Source organism: Sinohyriopsis cumingii, chromosome 4 (assembly GCF_028554795.1).
Source record: "Sinohyriopsis cumingii isolate HCF-2022 chromosome 4, ASM2855479v2, whole genome shotgun sequence".
Classification (NCBI taxonomy): Eukaryota; Metazoa; Mollusca; class Bivalvia; order Unionida; family Unionidae; genus Sinohyriopsis; species Sinohyriopsis cumingii.
In genome coordinates this window covers 67,475,998-67,494,437 of record NC_142964.1, presented here as the reverse complement: position 1 = coordinate 67,494,437, position 18,440 = coordinate 67,475,998, and the positions used below count along the sequence as shown (strand labels likewise).

At 33.6% G+C, this 18,440-nt stretch overlaps 1 protein-coding gene across 8 annotated transcripts in view; it reads right to left on the bottom strand.

Annotated features, from left to right (window-relative positions):
* Nucleotides 1-2,731: 2,731 nt before the first annotated feature.
* LOC149801378 (uncharacterized) overlaps nucleotides 2,732-18,440 on the bottom strand; it is a 106,936-nt gene continuing 91,227 nt past the window's right edge. For 6 of the 8 annotated variants that reach the window (XM_089955448.1, XM_089955449.1, XM_089955445.1 and 3 more), the window contains exon 5: nucleotides 2,732-13,151. In XM_089955448.1, the coding sequence (XP_089811574.1) occupies nucleotides 12,430-13,151 (722 nt within the window). In that variant the 3' untranslated portion in view covers nucleotides 2,732-12,429. The remainder of the gene's footprint in view (nucleotides 13,152-18,440) is intronic. The other 2 variants (XR_016420635.1, XR_016420634.1) reach the window with 2 other exon arrangements.

Below are 18,440 nucleotides of genomic sequence, written 5' to 3'. Positions count from 1 at the left end.
ACACTGACCTCTTAATGCTTAGTGCCAAGCGAAGCAAATGGTAGTACCACTGTTATAAGTTTTTGGAAAGACTCATCCGGGTTCGAACCCGCGACCTCCTGCAGCCGAAGCGGACTTTCTAGCCACTTAGGCCACCGGAGCGATTAATATCTAAAGTGGAATTAGTCTATTAGTTGTGTTCAATTTTAATTTGAGAGGATTTATTTAAATTGTCCATTGAATTACAGAGAGCTCTTTTATTTTCGGACTAAATCATTATTTTGGAATAATTGTGAATCGATTAAGATACATTTTGGATTATATCATTGTGATAAATCAAGACTGTTAGCACAGCAACACTATTCCAGACTATTGGTACATCATCACAATCCAGACTGGAATTCGGAACATCATTGGAATTTATTCGGAATACTCCATACTTTTGGACTTGTGATTAAACTTTCAAGACTATTTGGGATTTAATTCAAAATACTGTAAAGTTTATTTTACCTTTACACTTTGTATTCTATGGAAATAATGTATATGTTGATTTTTACTAAATTTGTTTGTTTTCGCTCTTTTCTTTTACTTAGCTTCAAAAATAGAGTCGTAATAGCGTGTGTGTGTGTGTGTGTGAGAGAGAGAGAGAGAGAGAGCAGTACCTTGCCACGAATCCGACCTGACCAATGACTTTTAAGACTACAAGGATACTATTACATCGAAATACTTTATCTGAATATATAGAGATTTGCTTGCGACGAGTGAATAACGGATATATTTCATCGAGTAGGTGAAAATACTTAAGTTTCTCAACCACGAGATGAAATAAATTCGTTATTCACTCGATAGCAAGCAAATTTTATTTTATGCTTAAACGTATTGGCTAGCAAGATGCACTGTGTGTAACGGACTGAAGTCGGAGATTTCTTATTCAATCCTGCGCGAAGTTCACGTTCATCGTTTATGTTCTATTGTGTTTTGTTATTATTCACGAAGAAATGCAAATAGTTAATTAATTTTCCTTTCCAATTCAAAGAAAAAAGCACGTTAAAAAAAAAGGATTCCCGTGTTGTTGGTTTTGATCTGGTGTCGGTTTTAATGCAGAGTAGCCATTTCACGATACCGCAAGGATACATCTATGAATATTTTCGACTTTTACGCTTATCTTCTTATCAATGCGGCAGTGAAATTATTTCTCGAAATTCACTTTTAGTGTACTTGTAAAATTAAGTAAATCACGGCTTAGCATCAAATAAATAATGATTATTATACATCTCTTTCTGAATATATATGTATCAATCCAAGTATATAAAGGAACACGGCATATAGTTTTCAATCCCATCTACTCTGTCGTGACATAGGTAACATCACATCTTGCTTTTCGTTTACCACTGCTCCCAACACAAACTTGGATGTATTTAACAGTTGAAACTGGAGGTTGTAATTTATAATAACCTTTCTGTAAACGCACCTTTGCAACAGTACATATCTTTGTAGTCTAATGCATTACAAAGATTCGAATATATCTGTCTCCTCGTGCAGACAGACTAAATATATAAATAAACTTCAAGGCATCACCTGTGTAGGCAGGATGATTGTAAATATGTGCATGAACAAACAGTGTTAAATAGTGAATAAGGATATCAACAAGAGGCCCATGTGGACCCGATATTGCTCTCCTGCCAAAACGTTGATCTTTTCACAAGTAGGCTTATGTGGTATTGTGAGAACACAACGTGAACTATTTCCTAAGCTTTATATCGGTTGACTTTACCTATTTTACTATATCCTGATAAAAATTCTTTCTAAAGATGAAGGCATAATTATGTATAGTCCTTGCTCATATTCAAAGTCAAACTTGATCTTGATATAAACCATCTTCTATGTCATATATAAAATTGGATGAGAAATACAGTATCTGTGTTTGGAGAGGTCACAAACTCAGCCAAACGGAAACAAGATATTCCATTCATATGTGCAAATCTCACTTATTCACTGAAATTCAATGAACCTGTATATGATAATGATATCAATTTATTTACCAAGGTGGAAAATATGTAATTTGGAATCCAAAGTGGTAATAATCTCAGTTAATTAGATACAAAATTACCTCATTAATATGCATGGGTCTCGCTCATAGTGTGAATCATACAACATACTGATGACATTAACCGATCTTCAGACTTTGATTAAAATTGGATCAGAAAAATAATCTCAGCTGATAAGAAGTTCATCAAAACGTATGCAAGATTACCCCATTAATACGTTTGGATATCTCATTCATTACCTGTATCAAAACTGTCGAAGATCTGATGAAATAAGGATATATTCCAAAACTTTATTTCTTTTTTAAAAGTCATATCAGAAGTATGGCTGCAAGAGGGGTATGAAGTACAGCCAATCAGATGTAATATCACTTCATTAATATGCCAATAATTATTGAACTTGTCCAAGATCTTAATCATATGAGCATATTCCATGCAAGATCGAAAATCCAATCAGAAATGAGGTCTCCATGGCAATATCAAGCTCAACCAATCAGATGCAGAATTTTCATTATCTTATTTGTATATAAGAATATATTAAGTTTTATCAAAATCTGATCAGAAATATGGACATCAGAGTGATAATATGCAACAGCTGACCGACAGGACAGACTATGGATGACACAGAATGAACGCAGGAACATACCATTAAAGCACGTGACCTTATGACTAGGTGAACTAATAAAAATTCAACAATATTCAATTCCTTCATTTTCCAAACTTTAATGTTGCTAATGAAAACAAAAGAAAATGGGATAAACAGGCACATACAATTGAAGACTGCATAACTAGAGGCTACATCCAAAGTTTTCAATTTATCCATATATCACAGAAAGATACAAACACCATGGTAGGCGATGACATGTTATTAAACCATACCCATCTTTGAACATGATACTGAAAACCAGTGAATACAATTCATATATAGTACATGTATATCATTTCTGGTTAATTTTACCCCCCCCCAAAAAAAAAAAAACAAAAAAAAAAAACCTATACTCTGATTTATAGGCTCATCCAGACAACTGTTCCAAATCATAAAAAGAGTGGTTCTTAATGGCATGAATTTAAATTAATTAACTTTTAATGTTGGGGGAAAAAAAATCTACAAGTAATTCCATATTAATGACTTCATGGTCAGCAACCTACATCACAACCAAGAATGCACACACATACATTTGTACCTCATTGACACAACTATTTTTTTTAAAATTCGTCTCAGGGCTTGGTTAAGACTATGCTCAAAGTACTTAGTAGGTACCAGGAATCTGGAAGTATTTAAGGTATTATTATAGATGCCCTTTCTGTTTTTGTTTTACAAACATTCACTGACAATTTTATTTAAAGTATAGTTACAATCAGTTAAACAAATGTTGACTACAATGCCATCAATAATAGCACTTTCAATGCATACACATTCGCTGTTATTTGCGGATACTTTGAGCACAGTCTTAATTAAAACTTATCAACAATTACTTAAAATACCTATACCTTCCCTGTTATTTGCTTGGTACTTTGAGCACAGTCTTAACTGAAACTTGTCTTCAAGTATATAAAATACCTACACATTCCCTGTTATATGCTGGGTACTTTGAGCACAGTCTTAACTGAAACTTATCAACATTTACTTAGAAACATTAACCAAACTTACATCTAAGAACATAAAAATATATGTTATCCTGGTTGTGACTTTGATTATGTGACCTTGCCATACTAAGTTGTTTCAGTACTAAGTTTTTCAACTGAAGCACTGATCAGGGGAGGTAATTTCAGATGAATCAGTTATGATTCATCATTCTTGCCTTACTAATTTACCTTCAAATCAGTCATGCACACTAAAAGCAACTTGCACTGCATGAAGTTTTGAGACACTGGGCATAAAAAATCCTTAAAGATGACTATCAGAGCAAGTTAGTATTCATCATGTAACTAAATTATAAAAAGTATAATCATTCAGCAGTGACTTTCAGCAATCAATATACAACACAAACCATAAAAATAAATTTATACATCATGTTGAAAGATCTTGTAAAAAATAAACTTCCTGTAATATACATGCATGAATCAAATATATGTACATTGGAATTGACAAGCAATTGGCAATATTATTCTAACCTGTAACAAACTAAAATCTAGTTCTATAACATGTTCAGTGATGCCAGAATATATAAAATATATTGGTACCTGTGAAATGCCAGTTTCTCTTGCAAAGTATGAAGTACATATGGGTTAATTATTAAAATGATCTCTTGAAATACCAAATATGTATGAATCTATATTACATTTATATAAATCACTACATTGTGAACACAATAAACAAAAATAAATATAAATCTTATATGTGTATGCTTCCATTCATTATTGCTCGACAAATTCTTTTACTGAAATCCGAGATAAAGTTGCACACACTTCTACATATTTTTGTTCACTACACAAACATGAAACTTGGAAATGCCATTACCTATATACTTACCTCTTTCACTTAGAAATGCCATTACCTATACACTTACCTCTATCACTTGGAAATGCCATTACCTATATACTTAACCTCTATCACTTAGAAATGCCATTACCTATATACTTACCTCTATCACTTGGAAATGCCATTACCTATATACTTACCTCTATCACTTAGATATGCTATTACCTATATACTTACCTCCATCACTTAGAAATGCCATTACCTATACACTTACCTCCATCACTTAGAAATGCCATTACCTATACACTTACCTCTATCACTTGGAAATGCCATTACCTATACACTTACCTCTATCACTTGGAAATGCCATTACCTATACACTTACCTCTATCACAAAGAAGAAGAGTAGAATTGTACCAATTTGTAGCACAAGACAATGCTTACAAGGAGAGGGGTTACAATAAATTCCTAGAAGAGAAATTTTATAAATGTGTTTTGTGTAGTTTCTGATTTATACTGTGAAGAACAACATGAATAAATAAAACTGTTACATACATTAAATGAAGGAAAAAATTCGGATTTGGGTATAAATGGTTGTCGGTAAAACATTTCTTTTTATAACCAAATACTTCTGAATGTTTCCATCTTAATGACCAAATACAGATACAAATGTACTTAACCTAAACCTTAAACACATGTAGTTAATTGTGAACATGTCGTGCCCCAGTAGTTTAATCATGAAATATTCCGTACATGAATCTGAATCAACTTTTACCGTTTTATTCTATTAGTGCCTCTCCATGTGGAACTGTTCTCCAAGGGGGATAGCACTATAACCAACCATACAACACTGTAGGAAAAAGTTTCTTAGGAAGAAGGCACAAATAGATTAAGTATTTCACATTACACTGGCACATGACAAAAGTGTCTTCTGGAACTGGTGTATACACTTAAGTCAGGGACAGTATCCGAGAATCATGGGGAATTGCATAGTCATAAAATTAAAACCCTGTAGGTAACCAATAGGAATGCCAAAATTTGTCCTGTAATCTACTTATTTTAATGAAGTATACAAAAAGTTAATTTTGTGTAAGGTTCAGTGAGGTGAAACTGTATAATTTAATGCTAAAAAAACACACTGTAATTTCATTTACTTTTGTGGTTTTGCAAAATCATTATAACTTTATTGATTCCTAAATAATGGAGTGGTATTTGGGAACTATCATTTTTATGGTGGAATCATTCTTTGTTGGGACTATAAATTTGAGTTTTGTAGCAAGCAAGGAATCCATGAAAACTGATACCATACAAAATATTTACAGTATTTCACTGGTCTTGTTTAGTTTGATAATTGTTTCATTTACCTGATAACATGACACACATTTTCGTTAAAGAAAGCAATAAAGACTAAACTTTAAACCTCAATTTTATTTCACTATTTTTGACAAGTATCATGTGAACAATATTTCTTATAAAAGTCTGAAGCAGTTAAATTGTAACATTTTAGACTGTGCCAACATTAACAATGGCAAAGTAGGAAAAAGGCTTTGAAATGAAACTCTGTTGAATTTAAATGTTAAAAAAGTTAATGGCAATAAAAATATTTAAAAGCTAACATGGAAATAACACTAAAATGCATGTACATAGAACTCTTATTGATAAGGTAGGTATGAGTTAAAACCATAACTACAAATATGTTTGGTCTTTATTAAAGTGTCTTGCGATAAATATATTCAGCTCATTTCTAGCAAATCAAAGTGGAACGATCCTTCACAAAATGTTCATGATCCCACCAAAAATTGACAACTTTCTTTTGCAAAATAATGTCATAAATTTTGCAAATCAAAAATAGGACCAGAAGGTTGAAATTTTATGCAGTGTCTAGATCAGGCTGATTTAATTCTTGTAGAGGAAACATTTTTTTTGTTTCTAGTCCTCACTGGGTTAAGTCAAATATATGGGAAAATGAGGTACATCAAAATTTACTATTAAGCAATATGATCATGAAAATAATTGTCAATATCTTCAAAAAAGCTACAAAGTCAAAAATAAATTAAAATGGAATGTACACTATTATTTGAACATTACAGAAAAACATTTAACCTGAAACACTGGCAAGGTCATGAAAAAAGTGCTTGAAGAGGCATGTAGTACAATTGTATACTTTATATATAACTGACTAAAAGATGCTTTTTTACAAGTCTGTGAAGACATTCTGATAAACATACTTTTAATCAATTCTCAGGTTTTATAAGCTTAACTCTGGTTACAACAACTTAATCAATATCTCTGAGTAAATGTGCATTTTTTAAAAATAAAACCTTTGAGAAAAAGCATTACTTGATTAATTAGTTAAGAACTGTACTTCATACTATATTACAGGATGCAAGAGGTCCATCAAGCTGGAAAATCAATTACACATAATACATGAATGGCCTTCAAGAAACTTTTTTAGGATTCTTAAACTGTTTTCTGCTGAATGCAAGCAACATTCTTCATTGGTTGGAAAATCTCAAGGAAAAACCAGAGCTAGGGGCTATAATAAGCTGCAATAAAAGTGTAGTGTAATGATTGCTTTAAGTTTTTGCTACACAAATAGTATTCAGTTCCAGTAAGATTTACCTCCCCTGGAACAAAACAAAAATGGTATCTGATCCTAGGGGTTAGCTGTCCATATCTTTTTATTTGAAACAATGATTTTTTTTTTGATGTATCATATTATTTTGGCTACATAAACTGGGGTAAGTGATAGAAAGAATTTTTATTGACATGTCCAAGATCTGAGACATATCCAAAATCTGGGCTGCACTTAATTTTTCTTGATGAGAAAATTCATGAAACATTTAATGATGAAGCTAGCTATTCAAAACACCGGAATCTGGCAAGTTTCACAAAACAACTCACAATTTCTATCTCAAAATGAAATTTTTGAATATGCTTCTTACTGTTTGGTTAGCACAAAAGATTCTCACAGAATATTCAGCAGGCATCAGGGATTCAATACTGTCATAAAATCTTGAATTTTCCCAAAATGTTTCTTGCCTTATCTTTGAGGAAGCTTTCCATGAATATAATTTTTTTCATGAATTATATTTTTTAACTAAAACATGATTTTGCAACCTTTCCACCCTCTCTACCTCTAAAAAATACTGATATTGTCTCAAACATTAGAGGAATAATAATGTAAAATCTCTATCTGAGGAGAAACTGAGAATTTTAGTGAAACCAGGACCGGGACAAACTTTTCTTGGATTATCTCTCTGCTTTCACTACTTATAAGAGCATGATGGTAAGTGATTTAAGGGAGGTAATTACAAAAGCCTATGACACCATATGACAACTTTTTGTCTTCAGTTTTTTTTCTACACTCTAATTGTTGGACATCATTAAGTTGTGAGTCTACAAAAAAATTACAGACAGCATGGTGATAATAGTAAATATGAAGACAATGCCAACATCAAAGCACCATCATTTATTTAACTGTGTCAATTTCAATCAATACAATTACATTTGAAATACATTAAATCTGTTCATCCAGCTGTAGTATTTGGTGAAAATCAGTTGATGGTGAGTCATACAAAAATATTTTGCAATTTATTATAAAAGATTAATTTCATTAGAAAGATTTCTTCAATTAATAAAAAAAATAATGTGCTTATTCATATTATTATAAACACAGTAAATCCAGTAGATTCTATGCAAATGTACACTGTAACAATACATGCTGCAAATTTAAACTTTAATAATAATAAAGGATATATTAAATGCCAACACTAGTACTCTTATGCTCCAAGTCAGGAATAAAGGCTTGGGCTACCACATCTTGAATTAAGGTGGCCCCTCTTGAATTAAGGTTGCTCCTTGGGCTACTACTACTTGATACATGGCTTATTCTAAATTGTTTTAAACTTGTACAAATATTCACAAAGTGGGGTGAATATTATTAACCTGTACAAGAAAAAAAATATATGGTACCATATCACTATTATTGTGCTGACACCATTAAATGCAAAAATCATCGATAAATAATGTCTCTAGTAGCTGGCTTTTGAAGAAAAGCTGCATTGTATTTAAATCCAAATGATGATCTAACCCAGGAAAATTTTTCTTTAAGCATTCTATTCTACTGAAAAATACTGATGCTTCTGAAGGTTTCACTCTTTATAGATCACTGAATTAATGACTGTGTAGGATACTAACAACAAATCATAAACTGGCCCCATAAATGTCATTTGTGTAGTTGCACAAGAACATCAAGAAGTATTAATGACAGCAGTGGCAATTTCAAGTCCAATATGTTTGTTTTACACTTTTAAGCTGAAGACTCCAACTTGAGCTCTCAGTTCAAAAACTGAGAATCAGCTAAGATTGGAATCAAATAAGCATTACCATCATAAGTTGGATTCCCCAACATGCTTGATTTTAATAACAGAGATATACTTCAAGTATCATACTTAATTTTATGATTAGAACTGAACTAGATTTTGTGTTTAGAAAATGTATCCTATAGGTATGGACATCATAAAACCCTTGTGTTTCAGTATGTGCATGATACTTTATTCAGCCAATCACAACGGATCCTGAAGGCCTGGAGGTCATAAAACTCTTGTGCTTCAGTCTGAGCATGATATTTTATTCAGCCAATCACAATGGATCCTGAAGGCCTGGAGGTCATAAAACTCTAGTGCTTCAGTCTGAGCATGATATTTTATTCAGGAAATCACAACAGATCCTGAAGGCCTGGAGGTCACAAAACTCTTGTGCTTCAGTATGTGCATGATACTTTATTCAGCCAATCACAATGGATCCTGAAGGCCTGGAGGTCACAAAACTCTTGTGCTTCAGTATGTGCATGATATTTTATTCAGCCAATCACAACGGATCCTGAAGGTCTGGAGGTCATAAAACTCTTGTGCTTCAGTCTGAGCATGATATTTTATCCAGCCAATCACAATGGATTCTGAAGGCTTGAAGGTCACAAAACTCTTGTGCTTCAGTCTGAGCATATTTTATCCAGCCAATTTCAATGGATTCTGAAGGCTTGAAGGTCATAGCACTCTAGTGCTTCAGTCTGTACATGATATTTTATAAAGCCAATCACAATGTATTTAACAACAAATTTGTCAACATCATTTCTATATTTTGAAAATAACTTCATAATGTCCAGACCAATACTGTATGTAATACTGCCAGGCAAGCTCTGCATAGTCATTAAAGATACCTTGGGACAAGTCTCTAATTTACAAATGAGTAATTCTCAAGTATAGGCACTCACCACCTCTCTCTCTGTCTCTCTCTCTTACTCTTGCACAAAGTAATCAGTAAATACTATATCTTCATTCAAAAAGTTCTGAATTTAGTATTTATCAAAAGCATAATGCAAAAAAAAAATACAAGATGCTCATATTTATTGTTGATCCTGATACCCATTAAACAGACAAACAAAACAACTGCTATGGCTATTAACAAGAAGCTGGCCATAGTATACATGTCAATCCTGCCACAGTTTTTTTTTTTTTTTGGTAGATTGGTGTTATATACAGCAAGATATATCTACATAAGCAAGTAACATAACTGTGACCAACTCCACTTGGGAAAATTACTACATAAAAAAGCTTTACCACTGAGGTTAACCCAAGATATGGACAGATATATGGATGACCATACAGACTGATGGGTTTACACACACATGGAATTCAAAGTGATGGCCATGTCAAGATTCCACCAAGGCAGGCATGACAGAAATGATGCTCACAACAAACATGCAGCATGTTTCTCATTATATACATGAATAAATATAAATTGCTCACATTATTGAATAAATGCTTGAATGATGTCACATTACATACATCTGAGACATAATGAATATAGGAACCCACTTATCAAATGCTTAATTTCTTGCCGTCACATATAAAAGATATGGAAGTATTTCATTCTATATTTTTCTAATTACACTTAAAAGTTTGGCTCTTGACACACTAAATTTCACAAGTGGAGAACCAAGTGCAAACAAACCAAGCCTAGTCTATGTGTGTGATGTAGAACTAATGTTATCGTGCAGAAACAATGTTTTGTCTTTCAGTTACTGTGACCTTTGACTTTTGATCTCTCGACTCCAAGAACAATAGGGTTATTTTCTTATCTAAAACTGATGATGGAGAATTTGAGTTATTGTGCAGCAACCATTGTTCTCTTTGTAGAAAGTGACCCTGACCTCTGACCCATCATCAATAAAGTTCTTCTTTACCCTGTAGGCAAGCTTTCCAAAACATTTGGTACCTGTGTATGGCAGACAATTCAATTTAATATGAGGACACCATTTTCATTCATTCCGTCACTGTGACCTTGACCTCTCATCTTCTGGGCCCAAAATCAATAAGCTTCTTCCTTACAAGTGCAAGACATTTATAAAGTTTGATAACTGATGATGGAGGATAACTTGAGTTACTGAATACAAAAAAAAAATAGGTAACAGTCTCACAGACATCATGATATAATATGTCCCACGTTACTGAAGGCATAAAATAATACCACTTGCTCTCCACATATTCTAATCAAGTTTCAGTTTTATGTGGTTCATATTTGTCAAAATTTGACATTTGAGGCAGAAGTAGTTTTCACTTCTAGGAGTACAGGAGTTTAGGTCAAATGGATTCAAGTTTACTGAAATTAAAGATAGAAAAATCTAAGGTCAAAAACATGATCATTTCCAAATTTCAGTTTGGTTTCCTGAGGTTTTTGTTCTGAGAGGCTTCAACGTTTTCCTAAGCAAGCAAATTACAAATGAAAAGAAAATCCTTATCTATTACCAGTCAATCTATTACCAATCAATCTCCTTATGGGATCTGGACAAAGAACTATTTTCAAACTACACTGCATTCATATTATACTGTCAGCATTAAATCAAAGTATTGCACAAAATCTCTACACAGATTTCTCAATACTTTCTACCACAATTCACTATAAGTTGCATTTATTTTATTTAGACATAATACATAACAGACAAACCATCACATTTTTTGTATATTCTGCAAGCAGTTCATGATTAAAATCATGGAAATTTAAATCAAAACTGAATAAACATATTGTAATAATAATAATAAGAAAAAGAAGAAAAAAACATTTATATTGGTAGCAAATAGTTTTGGACAAGAAAATACAATCTGCAATAAACTGACATGTATATTTTAAGCAGAATTGTGATAAATGTCTGATCATTTTCATGGGAAATGCAAGACATGGGTAAGAGTATAGATTGTAGTAGTAATCAGCAGGCAGCTTTATAATGAACTGTAACATGAAATTTGCATTTAAAAATTTACAAAATTATAAAACTTTAAATTTGCAGAAGCAGCTGATGTCTGTTAAATATGTGACATTTACAAATGATTATAAACTGTAAGCATGATCTCTGAACACCTTTTCTATATTGTCTGTAAAACCTTAACCTAGTCAATGTAGGTTTAGTCACTTATAGTTTGTATATCTATATTTACATACATGTCATTAGTTGTATGCCTTGCAGTCATAAAAGATATTTACATTCCTTCCTTTACACTGAAGTGTCCTGTCCATCCAACCTTTAACTTGTTGTAAATGTGTTGCTGAAATTAGTTCAGTATCTATTTTAGAGGGAGGACAAAATGGCTGTATGTACAAAACTAAACAGAAATGAAGCATTTACAATAATGTAACCCAGTCTGTGTATTATCTGTGTATTTCAATTCAATTTGTACCACTCTATAATGATGACAGTAATTCAAACAAATACAACTCATAATCAAACAATAAAATACTATATAAAGGTAACGTACTATATATATACACTATTGCACTGTGTAATCAGGTATACATCTGTGATAAATACACAGGCATGGACAAATAACCAATATACTGCACATATGAGTGTGTATGTGTGTACATGTGTGTTTATATATATATATACACACACACACACACACATCTTCACCTCTGACCTCAGTTTTACAATACAGACTCTATCCAAGATGGTGCTCCAGTAAATTCTGAGTATGCATCCACGAAACCTGAGGTCAGATCATCCCAGTCAATGTTATCATATTTAAGAGGCTTGGAATCTTCTGTATTATTGTCCCCATCATCATCATCATCCCCATTATCATCCTCCTCATCATCATCCCCATAATTGGCCACATCTCCTCTCATTTTTCTAAGTTCACAGTCACCATAGCTACTGCCACTTGGTGATCGACTCAAAGCAGGCTTTTCATTCTCTTTAGTGTTCTCATCCAGTTCATCACATATTGCCTCTTCCACATCACCAAAAAGTTGGAGATCATGTGACTCCAAAAATGAGGCAAAATTCTTGATATGGTCTTCTACTCTTTGAGAGTCAATCGAGGCACTGATGTATGGAGACTGTGTCGTGCATCTTGATGCATACTGACTAGACTTAGCTCGGACTTGTTTCTGAACCTCAGCCATGCTCTTGCCACCACTCCGTTTCCATGGCAGTGGTTCATTGCACCACCTAACCAGGAATTTCACACAAAGTCCAATGCACAAGTTCTTAAGAGCATCATCATCATCAGTATCCATTATGAACTGGTGTCCTGTGCTGTTGAGAATTATGTAGTCAATGTTGAGGAAGTCTTTGGAAGCCCATTTAATCCTCTGGCCCTTTGTTTGGCCTGTGCCAAAGAAGTGGATTCGAAAATCAAACTTATCTGCAAGAGAAAGCATTATGATGTGACTTTTTTATATTAAACTATTAGTATTATGAAGCATAGGACAAGCATTCTGTAAATATTATGTCTCTCCTGCAAACCACCAATAGTGTACAGTATATAGTATATGACTTTAAAAAAAGCAGACTAAAACCAAAATGTTATGGCCACCATTGCTGTTGTCAATTCTATTACATATTTCATTAGATCCTGACAGACAATTTATATCAACACTGGCAATAAAAGTTGGAACTACTTTCTTTCTTCATTAAGGAAATATATATCAGACATCTTTCCATACTTAACCACCACCACCCCCTCTCTCTCTTTCCATCTCTCTCTCTCTCTCGTATAAATAAACTATGCCAACATTTTACATTTATGCAAACAACAGGATGCCATAAAATTAAAATAATTACTGCTATATAACATTGTTTATTCATCTATAGTACAAACTGCCTTGGCACAGAACAGGAAATAATTCCATGCACATTTTCTGCATCACAAAAACATAAAATAATAAGAATATCAACATTTTCTTGTAACTATATGGAGATTAAATTAGTGGAAACATTTTGCTTTGTCATTGTTGGCCTTGCCATCTGTTTTAATACAATGTTTCCATTTGCCTGAGAAATATTTCCTTATGTCTACTAAAACACGAGGCCATAAGCTGGATAATCCCAAAACTAAAATGGTGGCAATCAAGCATTAAAGACCTTAAAAATGACAGGGCTGAGGTATAAAAGGAATATTAACAAAGCCATCTTACAGGTTCATTGTACGTGTGATGGTTTTGGAATGATCTCACACCTGACAGTTTTGGTAGACAAGGCATGAAAATGCTCACTTTAAAATATGGAATCACAATACTTAACCATTATCCACACCAAGAAGGAATGTAAGGCTTAAATAATTTTCCATAGCTGCTTTGTATTGCCTTATATGATAATCTAAATAGCGAAATGTTTTATCTTGACTGCTATCAGTGGAATGTTTGCTATAGTCTGGATTGAGCCTCAGTGACCTAGACTTTTGGTCAAAGTATGCAGTCTAGAAATGAAGCTACTGTATAAACCAGCCTTACCAAGACCATAACATCTGGCTTCTAAACTCATGGAATCTACTAACTCAAGAATAAAAGTTATTTGCAAAAGAAATAGCTCTCTTCAATATTTAATGTGTCAATTACCCATAGATTTAAGTTTTCTTTTTTCAGCCACAGAGACAAATGACATTCAATTATTTGACCCCCAAAATAACGGGCATTTTCCTTACCACATGTACAAGCCATTCCGAAAGTTCTGGCTTGTTGTGTGATGCAGAACTCAAGATACTGTGCAGAAGCCATATTTCTTCTTTCAGTTACCTAGACCTTTTATCCCAAAATCAACATACTTCCTTTTCTTTTAAGTCAGTGTCCTTGACCTTTGAAATTTTATCTCCAAAACTGATAGCCTTCTTCCTTACCCCAAGAACAAGATATCCAGTATTTGATCCAGGCCTAGATATATCAGCGTTTTTGTGCAAAAACCATCTTTTGTTTCAGTAACAGTAACCTTCACTTGTGACCTTGTGCCTACAAAATTGAATTGTCTTTTTCTTACCCAAAGTGCAAGATATCCACAAAGTGTGGTCCAGGTATGTGATGTAGAACTAATGTTATTGCATAAAAACATTTTTCTTTCATTCCATGACCTTGCACTTTAACCTTTTGACAAAATCAATATGACTTCTTCCTATTCCAAATGCAAGATATCCACAAGTTTTGCCCATGTATGTGATGTAGAAATAATGTTATAATACAGAAACCTTTTTTTTCTTTCAGTCAATGTCATTAACTATTGACCTTATGATCTTAAAATTTATATACTTTTTCTTGACTCAAAATGCAAACTATCCACAAATTTGATGATGGTGCATGTAATAGAACTGAAGTTATCATGCAGAAAATGAAAAGTAATGGGCTGACAGCATTGTAGAATCATATAGTCTGCCAATATGGCAGATGCACAAAAATTCATAAAATATTCCAAGACAAAATATTTAAAAAACTGATTTTTTTATGTGCATTTTCTAATGAAATTAAGTAATGTCTTAAGTCTTATTACACATAATCAAGGAAGGCAACCACTCTGGGTTAAACCATTTCCACTTAAGATTAGAATTTGAGTTATGTCCCTGTACAAAGCTTGACTGGCTTCATCAAGGTCCAGAGACCAATACAACTAAATACAGAAAAGTACCCATTATGAAAACACAAACTGTTCTTAGTAACAGAAGAGCTGACTGCATGCCATAGACTTTGCTGGAGGAAATTACTATCGACGTATTTGTGAAATATAAATACCACACCAACATTACCCATACTTGGTGGAATGGTGCTGTACTCACCAAGGCCCATCCACACATAAAGGTATATGATTCTACAGCTGACTATGCCTAACAAGAATTTCACAATGTTCTGTCTAGTCTGTTCTGCCATGACACAACAATCTTATACAGTAGCTTGAAGAAAAGTAGGGCACTGTGAGTTACTTTTAACCATGGCAAGTAGTTCTCTTAAAGATGATAAAACCCCATTGTTTAATGTCTGTCCGTACAACAGTCAGAAACTACTAAATTTTAACTAAATATCTCATCCTCACACAATGATGATAGTACATATAATATTGCCTTAAATACTGACCTACCACATTCTCTATATGAATGTAGATAACAGAGTGTTTTACTTAACACCTACGTTTAGTAGGCAGGCACATGCCTTTTACTCATCATAACTCATCCACAAAGATGCAAGACGGCCTAACAATGGTAGGATTTATATAGTATGTAGACTTACTATGTGGAACTAAAAAGAACAATTTTAGAGCCATTTACTTTGACCTTTGACCCTTGGCAAAAAAATCAATAAGGACTATTACTGACTTTCCATGCAGTCTGATGAAAAAAACTGGATCCAAGAAACTTGACTTATGAATTAAACCACATGATTACAATGACAGCTTCAGCAACCTTAACTATTCCCCTCAGCCTCAGAATTACTAGAGAGCTATACAGTGCTGTCTATATCTGGTATGAAGTTTCATGAAATTAGGCCAATTTGAAAACTTGTATTATCATGCAGGGTGGTAATCATTTTCAGCTCCAGTGAATTTGACCTTGGACTATACTGGTCAAAATCCATTGGTTTCTACCCCATTCACAACTTCAAGGTCTATCTTCAACTGTGTGCAGGCAACTGCTGTTCAGACTATTTTGGCTGTTTATAAAACAAGGATTTACTGGAAGTTATGAATTACCAAACTGTGTTTTCATTTTTCATTGACTTTTTGGTCAATCCTAATGTCAATCCAACTGAAGAAATAGTCAAGGTGGTCAGAACAGAGATTGTGTTTCTTGCATGTGGAGAAATTTTGGCAAACAAAATGTTTGATTTTTCTGTAAATTACTGCACCAACGTCTGAGGATTATATTTCTACTGCAGAAATACCTGAGGTAGTTGAAAATTCCTCTATCCATGGGCAAGCAACATGTAAGGGTTTAACAACAACAACAAAAAAAAAAAAGAGACCAGGGCAAACTAAAGTTATGTTGTCAAAACCACCTTTCTTACAGATGGATGGTTGGTTAGATGGACATCACTGGATAAAAAGGCTACTACAAGCTTCTGCACATAAAAATGTTTGTAGAAATCTGTATAGATCAATCAGTGGGACACAGAGTACACATAGCGATATATGCATTACAAAAATCGTTTGTCATTCATTTATTTCCTGCTTTTTTTCCCTCCATTTTATGGCATACAAGGCATTTAAATAAGCATGCAGTCTTGCAATGCAAATGTTGTACACTGAATAGTCACCCAACAGAAGTGACTAGTTTCTTCCACATCAAAGAAAATGTCAAACATCTGAGACATCGCCTGAATTCGGTACAAACTGTTGTAAACAAAGTCTGGTATCCAGTGTTCACTTTCTGTATGTGTGACTTCCAACCTTGACATACATTTTGTACTAACAGCCAAAAGTGTACTTTACTAATAAGTTTCATGACCTAGATTCTAAAATTACAAGTTCAGAAATTTGAATAGTGGCACACATCACTGAATTGCATAGCTGTCTTATAATATTACACACTGGGGGTTTCTGGTTATTTTTTTATATAGCATTAATAATTTTAGTCATAATGCTATGATGTCTGCAGTTTATAGTAATGTCTAGCACTGGGGCATCATGCACAGGTCACATTATCCTGACACCAGGCCAAACAGTCCTAACACTAAACTCTTAATGCTGTGCACCAAGTGAGGCAGCTGCTAGTAACATTTTTACAAGTCTTTGGTATGACATAGCCTAGGTTTGAATCCGTGACCTCCTGCATCTGAAGGGGACCATGTAACCACTTAGGCCACCAAAGCAGTCAAATATTATAGAAAAAGCCAAATAAGAAGGTCGGTTTTGTAACTTCATGAAAAGCTCAAAACAGTTTATTATTTGTATATAACCACACACAAAAATTAGTCATCGAGACGTGCAGATTACATTATCAAATTTGTCTGAAATAATCAAATCTGTCAACAATTACAACTTTTAAAACTTTCATAACTGACACAAATATATGTCAAGTAAACAGTATTTATCTTTTTATGATCTTTTTCTTCCTTGCTTGCAAAAGCTGGGCCATGGATAACTTTTATTTTGGTGCTGTTGCCCGCTGGCAGTAATAGATTAAGCTTCATGTAAAACTATGATTTAAAAAGTTGTAGGCTTGTCCTGAACTTCATTCCTGTGGACATGAAAAAGGTATTTAATTTATACTAATTTTTCCATGCTTTACTCTACCAGTAGTGGGAGGGTGTGTTCATACACACACATGTAATAGTCATTTCTTTAACAACAAGAGTCACTCAAAGTGATTGACACTATACTGGGAGAAAAACATTTCCAGGATTTCAAGACCATTTCTTCCTTTCCAATGTTCATTATCTAAAACAGCTCTGTTAGTCTTCAGCAATGACAAGATTTTCAAGTTAGCTGCTTTGTTACACATACAGTGATACCGGATTTCAGTTTGGCGCCATTTTTGTTAACTGACACATCCATGTGTAATATACATCATTTATCCCAAATGTGTAAGGGTTGCAGAATTTGGGGCTTACAAGAAGCATGAATGGCCAGACAGATGGACTGATCTGCACACAAACTTGAGGGACTGATGTGCAGACAAGGTGATTCCTTTAAGGGTCCTTAACCAAATAATCAACTAAAAAGCACTCTCCAATTGAAT